The 18563-nt window shown below is 35.1% G+C and overlaps 1 protein-coding gene across 2 annotated transcripts in view; it reads right to left on the bottom strand.

Annotated features, from left to right (window-relative positions):
- Window positions 1-18563, bottom strand: part of RFX3 (regulatory factor X, 3 (influences HLA class II expression)) — a 61364-nt gene that overhangs the window by 31900 nt on the left and 10901 nt on the right. For both annotated transcript variants that reach the window (XM_009585386.1, XM_009585385.1), the window contains exon 3: window positions 8663-8921. In XM_009585386.1, coding sequence (XP_009583681.1) covers window positions 8663-8921 — 259 coding nt within the window. The remainder of the gene's footprint in view (window positions 1-8662; window positions 8922-18563) is intronic.

The raw sequence follows: 18563 nt of genomic DNA on the forward strand, positions 1-18563 counted from the left end.
TTGGGACAGGCTTCCTAGAGGGGTGGTCAATGCCCCAAGCCTGCCAGTGTTTAAGAGGCATTTGGACAATGCCCTTAACAACATGCTTTAACTTTTGGTCAGCCCTGAAGTGGTCAGGCAGTTGGGCTAGATGATCGTGGTAGGTGCCTTCCAACTGAAACAGTCTATTCTACCCTAAGAAATTTCTTTTCCTGTACACATAAATGTAGCCTAGCAATTGACACTGTTACACCTCTACCATAATCCACGTTTCTCTTAAAATACAGATCGAAAGCATCGCTCAGTGTCTTCTTTAAGGACAGCTGGGCTCTGCCACTACCACCAAGCGAATAGCCCGGCCCGAAGACTGGAAATCACGCTCATTCCCCCGCGTGGCTTCCCTTCGGACAGCCGGGGGTAAGTTACTGACGCGGACTGTCTGAGGGAGCGTGCTCCCAGAAACCACGTCGCTCCGAGGTGGTGACGGGCCCCTGGCGCAGGCACCGCCCTTCGCTGCGGGACGTCACCGCCCTTAAATATTCTATTTTATTCTTATTCCAAGCTTTTGGGTTTTCAAAATTATCTATGTGACACAGAGTACCCTGTGTATAGGGAGTAACAGCTACCTGAGTAAAAAGTTGTTTATGTGAAGGACCTGTTCCTTCAAACTTTTAAGTCTAAGTTTTGGCCAGGGACTTCTATTTAGGTTCTAGAAAAACTGAACATAATTTCATCTCTATTCAAAACAGCATATAAGCACATACACAGATTAATTACACAGGTAATGCAGTGGTTTTATTATGATATTTTGTGGAAAGAATATGAAAATAATTTTAACATTTAAATTATATTCTGCATAAATATGAAAGGAAGACTGATACCCTTGCATTTTTAGCAGTCAGCAGTGAGAGATTCCAGGCACAACTATCTACATCTACATCTGAAATGCTAAATGACAACAAGAATTACACATTCATTTATTTTAATATTTGATCAGTCATACATTTCTCCTATTCTTTGCTTAACAAGACTAAAAACATTATTTATTAAAACATTCTGAGTGATAACTGAAATGTTCACTATCACTTCCACTGCAATTCCAAGTAAACCATGTTAAATGTTAGACTACTGGTAGGAATGATAATCAGTTTGTATAGTAACATAAACATGGGCGGACACTAAAACAGAGCATGATAGCTATGAAAACTATGATTGTAGACTTCTCCTTCAATTTACTTTGTTTGCCAACTAAAATACTGCCTTATACTCTGACACAGTTGTTAATGATCAAGGGTATTTCTCCAGGGTTAAAAAATTCAGCAGTTTGACTCCAGTATATGCATTCGGAATCCTATAATGTTCTCTTTATATGAACTACTGATTTGGAAGTTATTAACTGTTCTTGATAGTTTATGTCTTAGAGTTCATTAACATGTTACTAGATAAATTACGCGTAATAGTCTCAGACGTGTATAGCACAGACATAGCAAATACCTATCCCAAACCTACTTCGAAAAAAACTGCCTTCCTTTTAGGAAGAAGAAAGGAATAGTTCTTTTTCATGATTCAACTAATTAACTAAAGATTCAACTAATTAACACAAAGTATTTATAGTAAGTTGTTCTGAGGAGGTCAGGACATAAAAAAAACAATCCGCAGAAGTTTAAGCCCTGAGGTTTTGTGATTAATCTGGATATCTTACAATTTATTTTCTTTATGTATGCATCTGCAAACCACCCTCCACCAGCAGCAAAGCAGGCAACTTTAGGTGGTATCTTGAAATTCAGCACATTGTTGCATCATGTTCAAAAAAGATAGCTCCTGTCTCTATCTCCACAGGGACCTCCCATTCACAATGCCTTTTGTCCACTTCCAAAGGTTTGCCCTTTTAGGCTTTAAAGGAAGTGAAATTCTAAAGGAGATTTCATCACATGCTCCATCATGAAGGAATTACTAATTCAACATATGTGTACAAGAAAGATTAATTTAATACAGCTAGCTAAGTCCTGGGTACTTGTGACAACTGTGCTTACGTAAGTAAGGTGTATACACATCATGAACTAACCTGAAGCTACAGGATAAATGGACTCGGGGCTTTTGAAAATGTGATGCTTTCACTCTTTTAGGATGCCACAAACATGCATTATTTATGGTGGCTTTTAATTCTGTTTCAGGACAGAATATTCATGTATGTTGTACTGTTTTCGGAAACTTATGCCAGAAGTTTGTGTTAGGCAGACAAGCTTGCCCAGGAAAAAGAAGCTTAAAATGAAATAGTATTGACCACAGTAAGAGAACGCAGGTCTAGCCTTTACAGCTGGAAGAATTAAATTTAAAAGATTTGCATTCCTCCCAACAGACAAAGCTGTAGCAGCACCTGTAAATAGGTTCTATGAAATTTTGCTCAAGAGAATGAAGTACTATGAAGATAGAAAGAAAGATACTTTTTAAAGTCTGTCGAAATGAAAGAAACGTAAACATGCAGACAGAGAAGAACTCAAAAAGATGTAAAATACAAGCATGGTATTTTACATATGCTGACCTTAAAAGAATGCCGATAAACCTTAGAAACAAGCTTTTTTCCCCCTAAAATTGATTAATTTGTAAATATAACATCCATGCGTAATATACATAACAGATACTGGTCAAAATACCTGCTGCAAATGCACACCTCCAGTAGCCTGCATATACATAAGGTGTGCATACTGACTAATGAATATAATATGTTCTCTAGTGATTACAAAAGAATATATGGAATCAACTTAGGGGGAAAAAGCACACCTAACAGCTGTAGGCTGGAAAAATAAAAAATGTTTGGAGTTTAGGCCAGATTACTCTCCCCTTCCCAAATTTTCAAACAAAACATTGCTGCCCATGTTTATCTTCTTGCTGGAAGTTCTCAAACATACAGTCAAACTGACAAATTCACCATCTCTCCCCTGGATCATCCAGTTATTTGTGTATCTCATCCCTATTATATCCATCTTCAAACAGATTCTAAACTTTTTTTCTTTGTGGTTGTTTTCCCCATATTTGGTACAAACACTTAAAGAAAAAAAAAAAAGCTGATTATAAGGACTTTTAGAACATATACATTCCACGTAACACTGAAAAATACACAGAAACACATCAGAGTTACTCACACCACAAAATAATCAGAATTGAGAAGCTAAAAGGAAAGCTTAGTTCAGATTATTATTAAAACCAAATTTGAAAACATTTATGGCAAGACAGCCATAGAGAGAGGTAGAGTGGCCATTTTAGAACAAATGTGTATTTAATTAGAAACAAAAAAATCCAGTCCTTTAGAAAGGTAATGCCTCCATGCCATTGATAGTAAGACTGTTATGAGAACATCAGTGGCACGTCATCTTGCATCCAGCTTATGCATTTTCAAATAAAAGGAATTAACAGAAATTCTTCTCACAGATTCTAAGAAGCCTGTTTTTAATATCTTATGATAAAAAAACCCATTCTGTTTCTTACAATATTTTTTAATCAGTAATTGGAATGCTACATTGGAATAAACTGAGTTTCCGACAACACTACATCCTGATTTTTGAAACACACATACCAGAATAAATATTCCAATTGCCAAAACTGGAAGCAAACTATGAAGTGCTACGGGGCTTTTATGCAGAAAACACACCAAAAGCCAATGACTAAAAGCTGAAGCCAGACTGTATCAGAGCATAGGCAGGTGAAGCCAGAATGCAGACACGGTAGATGTGCCTGACCTTGGTAGGGTCATTCTCCCTTTTCCCCACATTCCTTGTCTTGTGAAAAGGGCACAGTCTCAACTTAAGACATTACAGTGGAGCAGCAAGGCACTCAAAGGGGCAGAGAAAGATGTAAGTTATTTTGGCCACATCGCTAGACTGATACTTCTGGAAGAGAGAAGGAGAAGCCATGATGCTGCACAGGAGAAAGGAGAAACCAAAGCAGGAGGAAAAGTCTTGGAGGCAGAGGTTTAAAAAGGCACAAGATCTACAAATCCTCTAAACTTCCCACCCCTCCAGTTAATTCATACCACGTAAACGTTAGCAGTAGTAGTGATTAACCATTCTTACAACTCATTTATAATAGGAAAAAAAAAAATTGTTTGCCTTCTTGTATCTGGAAGTGGATGCCTTTTTTCACAAATGATGTCACTGTGCTCAGTTTAAGAAGTCATAAGTAAATGTCTTGCCAATATAAGAGGTCAGATCAAATAATCTAATAATCCTTTGTAGCATAAAAATCTGTGCATCTGTGATTTGATCAGAAATGGTTTGTTTTATGCTAAGATGGATCCAGCTAAACAAAAATTACCAGAAAATTGGGGAATGGAGGAGGAAAAAGTTCCTCTACCAAGAAAGAGATTAATAAATAAAACCTCATCTCAAACTACTTTCCAAGTGATAACCTCTCCACCATTAATGGACCCTTTAAACATTTGTTACTTTTTGTTCTTAAAATAATTATAATACTTCCACACACTTTTATTATCAGGATACAATATTTACTCTGGGCCTTCTTACTTCTGATTGTTGTTCTTCTCCCTCCATTAATTATGACACCTTTTGGGTAGGTACCATCCTTCCTTTAAAGTTAAGAGCAAATTTTGCACACTGTGCTTACTACTAGAAATAATAATTTCTGGTGATACGTTATATCCATATTAATTTTGCTTTTATTTTCATGCACATTTAGATTTGCACTGAAATAGGATAAATTTCTGCAACAGCATGAGTGGAGACCTTCTATGGCTGGTGATGACTGATGAATGACAACTGTAATTGCAGATCAGTCATAAGCTTGTTAGAAAACAAGACTAATAGATAGGAGCCTCTCACTGGCTGACAAGCATAACAACACATTTATTACTAGAAACTATATGAATATTTTAACCTTGCGATATTATGAAATATGTTGATTAGATAATCCTGTTTTATCACAAGAGCAGTCCTTAGACATTTACATATGGAAAAAATAATTGGAAGGTGATTTAGATTTCATTATTAACATGGCAATCCAATTTTCTAGTTAGTCTCTTAAATATAGCTGCCCCTTCTTTAACGATAGCTGCCAATAAACCCAACAGACGACTCTTTCATACAGGTTTCAACATGCAAATTCATTTCAAATAGACATCCCGTTAGGGTAAATCACTTCTTGTTCAATGCAATCACAATTTATTCTTGACCAATCCACATATAGTCACATAAAAATGGTCATTTTTGAAAGCTGTTTACCTACCTAATATCTTATATAGAAGGTCTTATAATCTGAATGCCTTTCTGTTTTAGTGAAAAAATCCTTTTTAATAAGTAGATAAGTAGTTTAGTAGTCCAGCAAAGGAGATAATGGGAAGAAGCAATGAAATAAATGGAAATTAAATAAGTAAAGAAAATGCTAACAAATGTTCTTCATGCATATTAACATAAACCACTACTGTACATATGTTGGAATAGTGCACAATTCTTAATATTTTGGCTATAAAAACACTGCTATTGCCCACTATAGCTTAAGCAGGACAGCTTTCTTGTATGAACATTCGACAGAAGTTAAAATGAATGAAATGTTACAAACAAAATATCAACTCTTTATTAAACCTGAAGTGGAACTCAGAGTTACATTAAAACTTAAAGAAACTAAAGTGAAGATAGACTTAAAGTAAAAAGTCTCTGAGTCTCTTCTATTGAATTCTGTATAAACCAAATAGCATACCTGGTGAAAAGTAGATTAGATTTTTAAATTCCATTTATCTAGGTTATTAAAATGGACTTTATACACTTGACTTTTCACCTGAAACTGGTTTGTTTCTTTCTTTCTTCTAACTTAAGCTAAATGTATCAGAAATAGATAACATCATCAATAATACAATTAATTTGCTTGTCACAGAAGGTAATGATTTGATCAGTGACCATGAATAACAACAAAACAAATGAAGTTATCAGTTGAAATGAGTAAACAGAACTAGTACCTCTATGGCAAAACTAAAGAGAGCTTGTGATGACCACATGTGTTAGTAAGTAAATTCTTACTCATGTCTATATCCTTTGTCTCCATATGAAAGTTCTCCAAATTAATTCAAAATTGGGAAAGATTTTCTGAGTATTATACTAGCAAACCAGCCTGGATACATGTTATTTTCATGACTCAAATAAATTCTCTACACAAGAGTGAAAAAAGTTATGATGGTAAAGATCAAAGGAGGATCACAAGTGAAACAAGCTCTACCTATCTAAGATGCAATCCAAATAAAGTATTACATTGCTCTATTTTGCATAGTTTAATTATGCCCTCTAGTAAAATTAAAACAGACTTGGTACTTTAAAATTACAGTTTAAGCTGAACCTTTTGTGTTTCAACTGACTCTTGAATATTTCAGCTGAACCATACACCAAAAGCCTAAAATTATAAAATCTAAAATCATGTTGTAACACACTTCCTTAGCAACAAATGCACTTCTAATATATTCTAATGTCTCATACTTACAGAACTATACTATAGAAAATAAATAGCACCTCAAAGAACAGAGGAAACTATTTTAGTGTTAAAAATGCAATTTAATAAGTGTAATTTAATTGGCAGTATTTTCTTCTATTCTTAAAGGCAAGTTGATACAGCAGTATAGAATTTACTTGGAGCAACTAAACCAGGCTGTTTTATTGACATATGAAGCAAGAGAAAGATGTTGCTGAAGTATGAACCTTAGATTTTATTAAATTTTGGCAAATTTTTCTTCTAATTTTGGCAAAAAAATCGAAAGTTTTTAATTTGCAAAATATAGCGTGGAGTTTTGATATCATTTAAATAATTCTAAGATATCCAACTTCAAAGTAAGTCTACTACTCTTCATTTGCGTTTACTGGATGCATTTAAGCCTCACTTGATTTCACAATCAGTTAAGCATTTCCACTGACTGAATTCTGTTGTCAGTGAATAAAACAAAACTTACAGCATGATATGCAAAACACAAAAATGCATTTGTTCTTATTTAAGGAGAAAACTAGCATGATCTCTAAAAGAATTAATATTTGTATTCAACTGTAGAACAATTTAAAACAACTAAGAAAAAATAGGAATATCATTGCCCTTTAAATATTTAAAGAAATATCACTTTTCAAATTTCATTCCATCTAGAAGACCTACTCCTTACTTATGCCTATATAAAATTATTTGTTTTGCCTGTGCTTGGCAATCATAACTTCAGGTGAAAAATTCCATGAAATATCTTCCAAATAAGTAAAATGAGAGAATACTTTAATGCAAAAAAAGAAAACAGTCAAGTTGAAGTTTTGATTTTAATTAAACGAATCTGAAAGAGGAATGCTGCTTTTTTCAGAAACTCCATTCTTCTATTAAGGTCATGTAAAATACAGGCAAATGTTAATATACAGTCGTCTTTATTTTGTAACTCAAATATAATATTCTCTGTTGCTAGCTGAAAGCTCCCATTATGTTACTGATATTTATGCTATTCATTAATTATGACTCTTTACAATTTTTATTCTCAGAAAATAGTACTACACATTTTTTCGATGAAATAATAATTTTTACATTCTACAAAAATTTTGTATTTGTCCATACCAACCACCTTAAGAATCAAAATAAAGAGATTTTATCAGATCGTCTAAATTATCCAATGCTATCATAAACATTCATCATAATTCCAAATAGAATATTAGATTTTTACTCATTACATTGGTTCCTAAAAATAAAGTCCCCTAATTTCATTGCCCTTTTGAGTACTGACGAATCTGTATTATTAATGATGCTTTTATCTCCTTTACTACATTTTTCAACTCTTTCTACTCTGTTTCACAATTCTTTTCCCCATTACTTCCAAATCTCCACATCCAGACCAGAATATCCAGAAAAATTAGGTAAAATATTTATTAGGGCTATGCAGAAAAGCTACACTAGGTATAAACCCATTTTCCTAATTGAAATAAGGGCTGATTGAGTAAGCTCTTAAGGGAAAGTTCTGTGTTTATGTTTAAGTATCTACAATATTATCTATCCCAGTTGTAACAGAATGCATCTTCCCATAGCATTGTAAGACACTTCCACAATGAGCTTTTAATCTGGAACAGACTTTGGAGACATACCATAGATAAGTAAGAACGAAGTGTTAAAAAGTAGTTCAGTATTCTGAACAACTGGAAATATTTTGAAATAAGCTACCAAACCTACACTAATATTGAGCAAACAAAACAAATGAATGCAGGGAAGTTACAGATACCTATCTGTAACTTACATTATTTAACATTTACATCTAACATAGTTATACTCAACAACACTGTGTTTTTCTTATGTTTTGAGAAAAAATACAAAATATTAAAGGAACTGTTTTAGTTCCCAACCTGACAAATATTCAGCTTAAACTATTATGTGAGCATTCCCAAGGCATTCACTGATATTACTTGAATGCAAAATTTAACCTACGAAATGTAAATGTTTCCAAGCTGTCAAGAGAAAGGTCTGCCTTCATGTTTAAGTTTTCACAGTATTCTTACTCCTGTGTCTTACTTATATATATATTTATTACTCAGTTTACAAAAAGTACTATGTAGTACTTATTCTGACAACAAAATATTGCTATATATTCTGTCACAAAAACTGTGTCAGTCTGCAAGAACATATGAGTGACTAAAAAACTAGTCTCAAAGATTTTGCATCAGTCTGAAATACTTACTGTTGCTGGGGAGGCCCGCGTTGTATGAGTCACTGAATGACCAGAATTTTCCATTGAATTGCCAATCAGATAGGTCCCTCCTGAGCTGCTAATGAGTTGTCCTCCTGTGACACCCATCTGAATCCCTCCAGTGCCCACCATGCTATGAGACGAGACCACTGTTGTCACCTGTGCAGAACTTCCTTGAGTATCAAAATAATTTCCCCCAGTGTTTTGGCTGTACATCTGGGTTTCTGTGTAAGGATAAGTTGTGGATCGGCTTCAAGAAAAGAAAACAGAAGGAAAAGAAATTATTTGTATTGTTCATTTAGCAGAGGGAAATGTTATAATTCTAGAAATGTATGTACAATAGCTATACCAAATTAAATAAGATCGGCAAACAATCCCTGCCTCCTCAGAGAATAGCATTTAATCAAGTCAAAGCACTAAACTAATACAGTGACAATGTTAAACCAAGTATCCACCAAACCTTACGGAAAAAATTGTCAGTCTTACCTGAAGAGCAGGAGAGAAGGGAAGTATGACAAAAATTGAGGAGACAGGCAGAAAGAGCCCATCCAATTATTAATATATTGCAAAGCAATTTATAAAGCTCCATCTGTTTTAACTTTTTTAAATCCGATAATAAAATTTTGAATTTTAGTCAGATGTTATGTATTTTGCATACTGTGCATGTTGCACAATTGCAAACGATTCATACAAATGTCAGCCAAGAGAGTCCAATGTTCAAGAATCCTATGTTATCTATTGTTTTTAAATTCATTAAAGCTCTTGGCTGAAACTTGAAATTCTGACTTCACTGGTGTTTTGGGAAATGCAGTTATTTTTACAGGGTGAATTCAAAACTGGACATGAATTCATGTTACGTTAAAAAACTGCATTTAAGAAATAAAACCAAAACAGAACTATGACTTGTAAAAAGGTCAAAAAGATGAAACTTAAAGGTATGCAACAGTAACATTTTTAAAATCATTTTCAACTATGAAACATTCATGCCTTATTAACCAGTTTACCATAACAAACTATTCAGCTACTGAAACCTTCTATCATATGTTTCATGTTCTTAATCACTTATCTTGAATCATTACTCTTCATAGGTTATAATCTATTTATAGGTTTTGAATGTGTATTTGTTCCCATGTACTAAATTTGATCTTCAAATCAATGTATTTCAAAATTGTTAAGTAAATAGCATCCATTATTTCAAAGGCCAGATTCCTCATTTTGGAAAAGTCTGTTTGGAAATTTTATCCTGTTTCGTGACTGCTAAGCTTTGTATCTTGGCAAGCATGATAATGGAAGGGTCAAAAGGTAAAAACTGGTCAGTTTACCCAACCATTAATTTTCTTATTTAAGCATAAAAATATGTAATATTGCTTGTAATCAACAGGCAACACCATTTTGAAATTCAAAGTTCTCCATTAACTTTGAGTTGCATATGCTGAGATGCACTTAGTCCAAGTAAATAAATTTTAAAAGTATTACGTATGATTCAGAGAAAACACAGAGGTGCCCAATCTCCATATAAATCTCCAGTTCATTTAGTATAATCAAACAAAACACAAAATCATGCAACACCATGCAACTAAACAAGTTCAACAAAAAAAAATCACACACTTTTGTCCAAAAACAATAAAAGGAGGAAGCACCATCCACATTTCATGCAGTAAGCTGGTGATTAATACACCTATCCAGGATCTTGAAGTCAGGCTTTTTCCCTTTATCTAGACAGGGATTAGATTTTTACCAATGTATAGAAAAGGTCATGGCAATTTACTGTTTGTTGTTATGTTTTTTTCATTATGGAAACTTACACAAGATTAATTAATTAGTAAACAGTGGACTCAGAGATAATGATTCCTTCTTTAGCTTCAGAAAATCATTACTTTTAAATAACTGAAGAACATATGGCACCTTATCAACAATCAAAGTCAGAACTTTTGTTGTATTAACTATGGCCACAACAGTTTCTCCCTTCCTCTTCAGAGACTTTCAAAAACTCCAAAACTTTAGTTTTAAAATCCTAAATGTTTCATAAGCCTCATACTACATCATTTTCTCTCACCCCTCCTTAAGTTACTTATACGTTTTCCTTTTTATTTTGAGTATTTCAAAAGCCTGAAGATGAAACTTGAAGTTAATCTAAAAGAAATGCCTTGCAGTCTACTGAAAACAAAGCAAAATAGTTCTTTTAGGGACTAATGCTCAAGCAGACAGTTAATCTATTAACATTTCTTTTGGAAAGTTAAAATCAGTTGATCTTTGTATTGTAATAACCTATGTATGTGTTATGTATGTATGATTAATCTGTTTTATCAAGCCAAGATATCATTGTGATACCTTGTGATACCATTGTGATATTGTTTATCTTGTGATAAGCAAGAGAACTGCTAGCAGAATTACACAATTTACAGAATGTGAACAGTGCTATGCAACAGAGGACAATTTAGGAAAATGTAGTGATGGAAGCTCAGGGGAAACAGTTCACGCAAATGATTGTCAAGGGACTGAACACTGTAATTTCTCCCAAGAGAGAAAAGAAAAACTTGGTATCAGTATCAGTAAGGAAAGGAACAAAAGGACAAGGCTGTTGTTGATAGTAAAAATAGGCATGGCTAGAGGAAAAAGACTGTCCAAAAGATGTGAGGAGAACAAATCTCACTTGCAGAAGTGGAATTGAAGAAGCAGTTCTTTGAAGCAATGCAAACCCTAGAGAACGCTCAAAATTTCACACGAAAATTAAGTCACAGACTTGGTGTGGAATAGGGAGAGAAAAGGAAATGCTTGTTTGCTTTTACCTTGTTTAGATCTGTATATCATGTATAGTCTCTAAATAAGGACTGATTATAACAGAACACCTACATCTGCTTATAAGAGTACTCCGTATCAGTGGATCAAGAGCAATCATTGGGGAACACCAATGGGTCACACTCCAAGATAAACACACTCTTCCCTTTTTTCCAACAACCAGCAGGTTCTTTTAGAACACCTGATTATTGGAGATGATTAAGCAAACCTTCAGCAATAGAGATCAACAGGGTAAATAAAAGTGAGAGAAACCCATCATTATTACGTGCTTTAACTTAATCAAAATATAAACTAATTCATCTGGAAATTAAAAATGCAGCTGGATGAGATGATGTTTTGGAAAGCAGTTTTAAGGTCATTGCATTCGATAACGTGACCTCTCAACGTAAAACTGTAGCAAAGAGGAAAATACAATCTTACATCCTTTACACACACACAAGGGATAACTTGAAGTAAGGAAGTGATATTCTACTTCTCCATAGCACTTGTAGCACAAAAATGCAGTACTTTCTCAAATAATCTGACATATATCATATAGTCAGTTCTTTCCTATTGCAAAAGTTGTAAAAGCACTTCTAGCTCTTCTTTTCTTCAACAGCTGCATCTAAGATCATCTAGGGACTAACCTCAGTGTAACTAGTGTCTTCTGGCTTTTTATGAGAACACCTTGGTGATACACTGTGGCTTGAGATACAAGGTAGGCAACAGAATCTAATAGTTCCTCCTATCAAAACACTGTGAAATTCAGTGTTTACTACAACGTGGCATTAGAAAGTTCATCAGAGTTACTAATAAGTTTGAAGCCTAAGTAGTTAGGCTGCAGAATCCTAGTTTCCAGAAGGCTGTGCAAACTAGATTATGTTTACGCTGAGAGCAAGTCACACAAAGTCAGATACTGCATGATTTCAGTTTAGATTAAGCAAGCCCAGAACATGTGTCCAGTGGCGAGATCCGACACTGGAAATTAATGAGACCAGCTTGAGTTGGACTAGGATTGCAAGGCACATTAGTTCAAAGCATCACCTGTTATGCCTTATTGCTTACATATATTTTATAAGGATTTGTAAAATAATGCTAGAAATAAAACACATGGAGTTGTAGTAGAAAGTTGTTAATAAAATTATATTTTTTAGCACAGGAAACCAGTAAAAACCTAATTTCTAAGTTCAGTAAGCCCCAGCATTACCACACAAATGAAGTGCAATGTCTTGCACTATATTACAGACACTAACGTAATGTTACTGAGCTTAACTTTTAGAGGCACTTTTGTCTCTTCAAAGACACTGACACTTTGAAGAAAGGAGACAAATAAAAACAATGGCACGGAAAGAGTAAACCTTGTTGTTGTCCTCCCTTAGTTTTCAGTGTGCACAAGCACACATGGGAAATCATTTATTCCCAGTTGCACCTATGATTTGGTTCTATGTAAATGTCAAGAATCTGATCTACAGACTACTATAAATCAGTGTTCCTGCCACCCCATCATGTCTCAGTAACTTACAAAGGCTGATCATGGCCCCAAATTTCCTTTGAGCAAGTAGTTGATGGGACAGACTTAACTTTCCTGTATTTATACTTGCCTAGAAAACATCACCTACAGACTTATGCTGGTTTTATCCATGTCTTAGAAAAGTCTGCTTTATTGAAAGATTTTTCCATCACTCTGTGTTTTAGTAAAAAAAAAAAAAACAAACAGATTTATTTCCTTTTCCAGGAATTAAGAAATGCAGAAGGTCTTTAAATAAAAATTTTCAGATCAGGTTAGAAGTCCAGACACATTAGCTCAAGTGCAGTTTGTGTTTGTTTTAAATTAGGTTTTAACTTGAAATTAAATTCCTGTGTCTTGCAAAATAAGTAATTAACTACTGAATCTTTATTAGCTGTAGACACCAACTTGGAAAATTGAAGTCTTGGGTAAAATGCACATAAATCTATTTTTTTACTTGAAGATTTATATCTTTTATACTGTAACTTGAAATACCAGCACCCCTTCACAGCATCTTAATTCAAACAAGAAAACCATTCAGTGTCAATTTTTTTATTTTTCTGTATTTCTAATTCAAACAAACAAGTAACATAATAATTATTATCTTACTCATCAAGTAATAACCTCAGAATTACTCTTGTGGGTTTTGGTATGGATTACCTGCATAGCTTAGCAGGCAGGTATGTAAGTATTGTTTCACTGTCATCTCTATAGTGAAAGTTAGCCTTTTCTGGTGCTTAATTAACTATTTCCTGCGATATAAATATGATAAACACTAGATGAAAATAAATATTTCAAGATACCCTATTATTTATATGCAGAGTAACTAATGCTCATGATAATGCTATGGTATTGGAATGTGGTAGAAAACCTCCCTGCATAAAAGCCAAGAAAGTATTTCATGCCAGAACAATATCCTCAAACTCCTTTAAGATTTTAGTATAATTTAGTATAGGTCCTAAAGCTGAAAGTGAGCTTCACAGAAACTAGAGAGAACAGAATCCTTTGCCTGAGGGAAGGCCTTATCACAGCCAATGTGTTGCCGCAGCCTCTGGAGGTGGTGTATCATAAGCAATGGGAAGAAGGGGAAATGCCATATATCCTAACTCTAACACAACACGATACAGCAGTTGAATGATAATGGAGAGGGCTAAATCATACTTCTCACCCTGTCTCATACAACCTCCTGCCTCCCCACAAAGAAATCTACTCCTGTAACCAGAATATTGATTCAGGATTTTTTAATAACAGATCAAATCCCAATGAAGCAATAACCTTCTTCCACAAAAGCATCCTCAAAAGAGGATCTAAAGACATCTAAAGACAGAGACGGAAGAACTGATAAGACAGTAAGTCATCGTTTCCTTTCACCAATCCCGCTTTATCAAACAAAACTGCTAAAACCAAAGATCAAAACCTACATTATGAAAGGGCAATTAATGCATCTATAACCAGAGAACAAAAATTCAAAGTAAGCAATTTCCTCTGTAATAGTGAATAGTTGACCTGCTTTATGCATACATATTTTCTCTATATGGACAACTTAAAATATATCAGCAAGAAAAAGCTTTATAAAATTTACTGAAAATAGAGTTGCATTATTCCATATAAAGAAATTCTTATTTGTCATATTCAAAAGTTAAAGTAAATATGTTACTGACAGGCATTCATTATCAATAAAAAAGAACTGAGATCTTTAACACTCAGTCCAAGATCTTTTTCCACATGGAAATAAAGCAATAAAAGAACACACAATGCACAGCTGCAGGAAAACCCTGTAAACCAGGGAACAAAGTAAATGAAAACAGAGGAGAAATCTTATACATTATATTCTTAGGACCTGTAAGGTAGACAAGTAAGGGAACCTTAGTTACAGACCTCTAAAAACTCTGATGAAGTACTGCAGACCTATAGTCCAAGAAATATGGTATTGCCACTGTTAGGAACATGTCACAGGGTTTGTACTAAATCTGCAAGACCTCAAGACTTGGGCTTGTCAGGCTTCCTTTGTCTAGACTTGTCTGTGCTAGCCTAGAGCTTTGTTCTCGCTTAGTAACAGTAATTGTTGAACAATCAGATAAATGTTACTTATCTGTTTCCATTTTAGCTTAGTTTTCTATGATTGTGTGGTATAAAACCTATTGTTAAAATGCTGATGCATTGCTCTAACTAACAGACAGTAATATCAAATAGCTGTTCTGTGTAGAATAAACAATCCATGACCCTAGATTAAAAATGCAGCAAAGAGGATCATGAGCATGGAATGACAGTATTCAAGAAGTATCCAGCAAATGTGAAACACACCATATGTAGTAAATTCAGATGTAATACGGAAATGGAAACCAATGAAGAATGAATAAGGTGTAGACTGTGCTAGAAAACATATCAAAAACAGCTGGAAGTGGATTCAGTGTGAGTAGAGAACCCCCCACCATCCATCATACTTCTCCAGGCATAACACTTGTGATGGTGGTAACTTGCTGTAACCCTTTCTCAGATGGAAGCCATTGACCTTAGTATGCAGAGGGGTAGTAAAAGGGTAAGCATAATGCCAGAGAAAAAGGAATGGCTACTAGGAAGTACTAGGAAGATAAAAACTGTAACTGTATTGATAATAATTCTTTGATTTGACAGTGAAGATTTCAATTAAAGTAATAGTAAATTCTTGGGTTTGCATACAAGGTATGTTTTGCCCACATAAACCACACAAATTGTAGTACAACAAACTGGTGAAGAATGCAGTTTGGACGCAACAGCAATAGCAATTCTTGGTCAATCCCAGCAATTAAAACCCTCTTTGCCACACCAGAATTATCAGATAAATGGTTACATTTGATTAATACATTACAATTTATGTAAGAAGAAAGTTCATGTCTAGTATAGGGGACTCACTTGGCTTCTTAATATAGGTGCAGCCATAATATTCTTTATCTATTCTAAACTGCCAGGTAAGCCTGTACATGTCATCGCAACAACAATGCATTTTTGTTTCAGGATATAGTGACATGCTTGACAACCAAAATTGTTATTAACCAGACACAAATGTCAATAACATAATTCAAATATTCTCATATTATACAGCGTATGTGACAAGTCATAGGTTACACACCTTGTATTATCGTTATGCCTCTAATTATAATAAACCCAAATAACTTTTAAGCATAGACAAATCATGATATAAAATGCGTGGGAAGAATTGTGTTATAAGAATACAACAGTTACACTTACCAAACACTGTGAAACCTGACAAACTTCTTATCTTACCTGAAAAATTCAGGTAGTTCTTTCCTCATATATATTCTAACTGCATCCTTTGTTGCTATCGTATATGGAATTAAATCAATGACAATTTGCAAGTGCTTTATTTTGAAATAAAGAATAATTATTTCTTCAGACATGCTGTAACATCTATTCCAGAGATGCCTGTACACTGAATTAATGTCTTCACCCTAACTACGGGTTGCAGACTTCTTATTCCATTGCTAGAGCAGTACTATCACTTGATAGATTATGGAAGCATCCTATACCTGGAGTTAGACTAAGATTTTGATTTAGCATGGTCATAAAATAAATCAAACATATCATCATAGGAAGACAACCCAAAAGACAAATCAGTGATCACTCTAGTCAATCGCATCATTTACAAATCTAATCCTATTTTCTGAAAGTGAAACAGACAATTTCTGGAGTGGGAGTAACCGGACAAACTGGCTGTAACACACTTCTGTGAATCTGTCAGAATCCACAAGGCTCATCTTTCACAGTTTTCAGTATGAAGAATAGAAGATGAACTGCAATCTGAACACTTGCCTAAATATTTTAGCATAGGAGAGGCTGGCCTCTGTCACAGCAGAATGCAACACAGTCTATGCCAACTTTGTTTAGGGATATTGTAAGCTTTTTGTTCACTTCCAAAAATTCTAAAATTTCACTCCCACATTGATATAGCTCTGAACAAGCTAATTCAGTGGCAAAACAAGAAGAGGAAAAACAAATACAATTTTTTTTAAACCATAGAACTTAGGTAACAATAAAAACAGCAAATAGAAAAACAATTCTTTAATCTCTGAAGGGAGCTAGCCGTCAGCAACCTAGACCTCCATTCTCCTTCACCTATCAAATAAATGGCATTATAACATGTAATACATACATTCAATAGCTTTAATGTACATAAATGACATTTTTCCATTCTTAAACTGGAGTATAAAAGTATATGGGAAAATGTGTTTCACAATATACAGTCTTTAAAAATTCTGAGTAGAAACACAGACTGGTCCCATTCTCCATGTATGAAACCATAATCTTTAAAAAGATTTCCTAGAAGTATTGAACAACAAATTGGCAGCTCACAATGTTGTTATTCACAACAACATGGGCAAATTCTTCTTCTATAGGAGGGAAAGACAATCTGGATTAGGCTCACCTGCTAAGGAGAGCCTTCTTATTGTGATAAGGAATTCTTTTACATCCCATTGACTGATTTTGCAGAAACTGACAAAGGGATCAGATATACACAACAAAATCATGGAAACCTGAAGGTTCATACTAAGCAGTCAGTAACATCTGGTTCTGTTTTTCCCAACAGTAGTTGTCATGTAGTACACATCTCATACACCGTCAAAACTGCATGTGCCAACAGCTCACATAAGAACTTAAAAGTGATAAATGAAAGGAGAAACTTGAGTAGCCTATTTAAGAATTACCTCTTTTGGAGGTGGATAACAGTGGACTACCTGGTCACAATGAAGTCATGCTGCTGCTAAGTGCTGCTGCATGGGACATGCTAGAACTCCAGTATGAACTGGAATCAAAGGCAGCCAAGTGGTATGCTACAGTTGATATCCCTAACACATTCTTCTCGATCCCCTCGGCAGCAGAGAGCAGGCCACAGTTTGCTTTCACTTGCGCGGCGTCCAGTTCTCCTGGAATCGACTGCCCCAGGGGTGGAAACACAGCCCTAATATTTGCCGTGCTCCCTTTTTTGCTGTACAGGTTAAAGACCGGTTTTGGCTTTTGCAGTTACAAAAATCAAGTAATGAATACTATGACCAGGAATAAACGGGTTCTGCCTCTAGCCAGGTGGAGGAAAGGGACAACCACGTTTACTGGGCTATGTGGATTCAATGGCCTGGCACATCAGCCCCATGGGAGATAGCTTGTACTGGAGCACTTGGGCCGGTCTGAAGAGGACAAGATATGAAAAAATATGCTTTACACCACAGCCAGGGACGATAGTCCCATGCTGGGTGCCAAAAAGGACTGTCGTGGTTTAACCCCAGCCAGCAACTAAGCACCACGCCGCTGCTCGCTCACTCCCCCCTCGTGGGATGGGGGAGGGAATCAGAAGGGTAAAAGTGAAAAAACCCGTGGGTCGAGATAAAGTTTAGTAAGTAATGCAAAAGCTGTGCATGCAAGCAAAGCAAAATAAGGAATTCATTCACTACTTCCCATCAGCAGGCAGATGTTCAGCCATCTCCAGGAAAGCAGGACTCCAACATGCATAATGATGACTTGGGAAGACAAATGCCATAATTCCGAACGTCCCCTCCTTCCCTCTTCTTCTCCCAGCTTTATATGCTGAGCATGATGTCACATAGTATGGGATAT

The sequence above is a fragment of the Fulmarus glacialis genome, unplaced genomic scaffold (genome assembly GCF_000690835.1).
Source record: "Fulmarus glacialis isolate BGI_N327 unplaced genomic scaffold, ASM69083v1 scaffold2619, whole genome shotgun sequence".
Lineage (NCBI taxonomy): Eukaryota > Metazoa > Chordata > Aves > Procellariiformes > Procellariidae > Fulmarus > Fulmarus glacialis.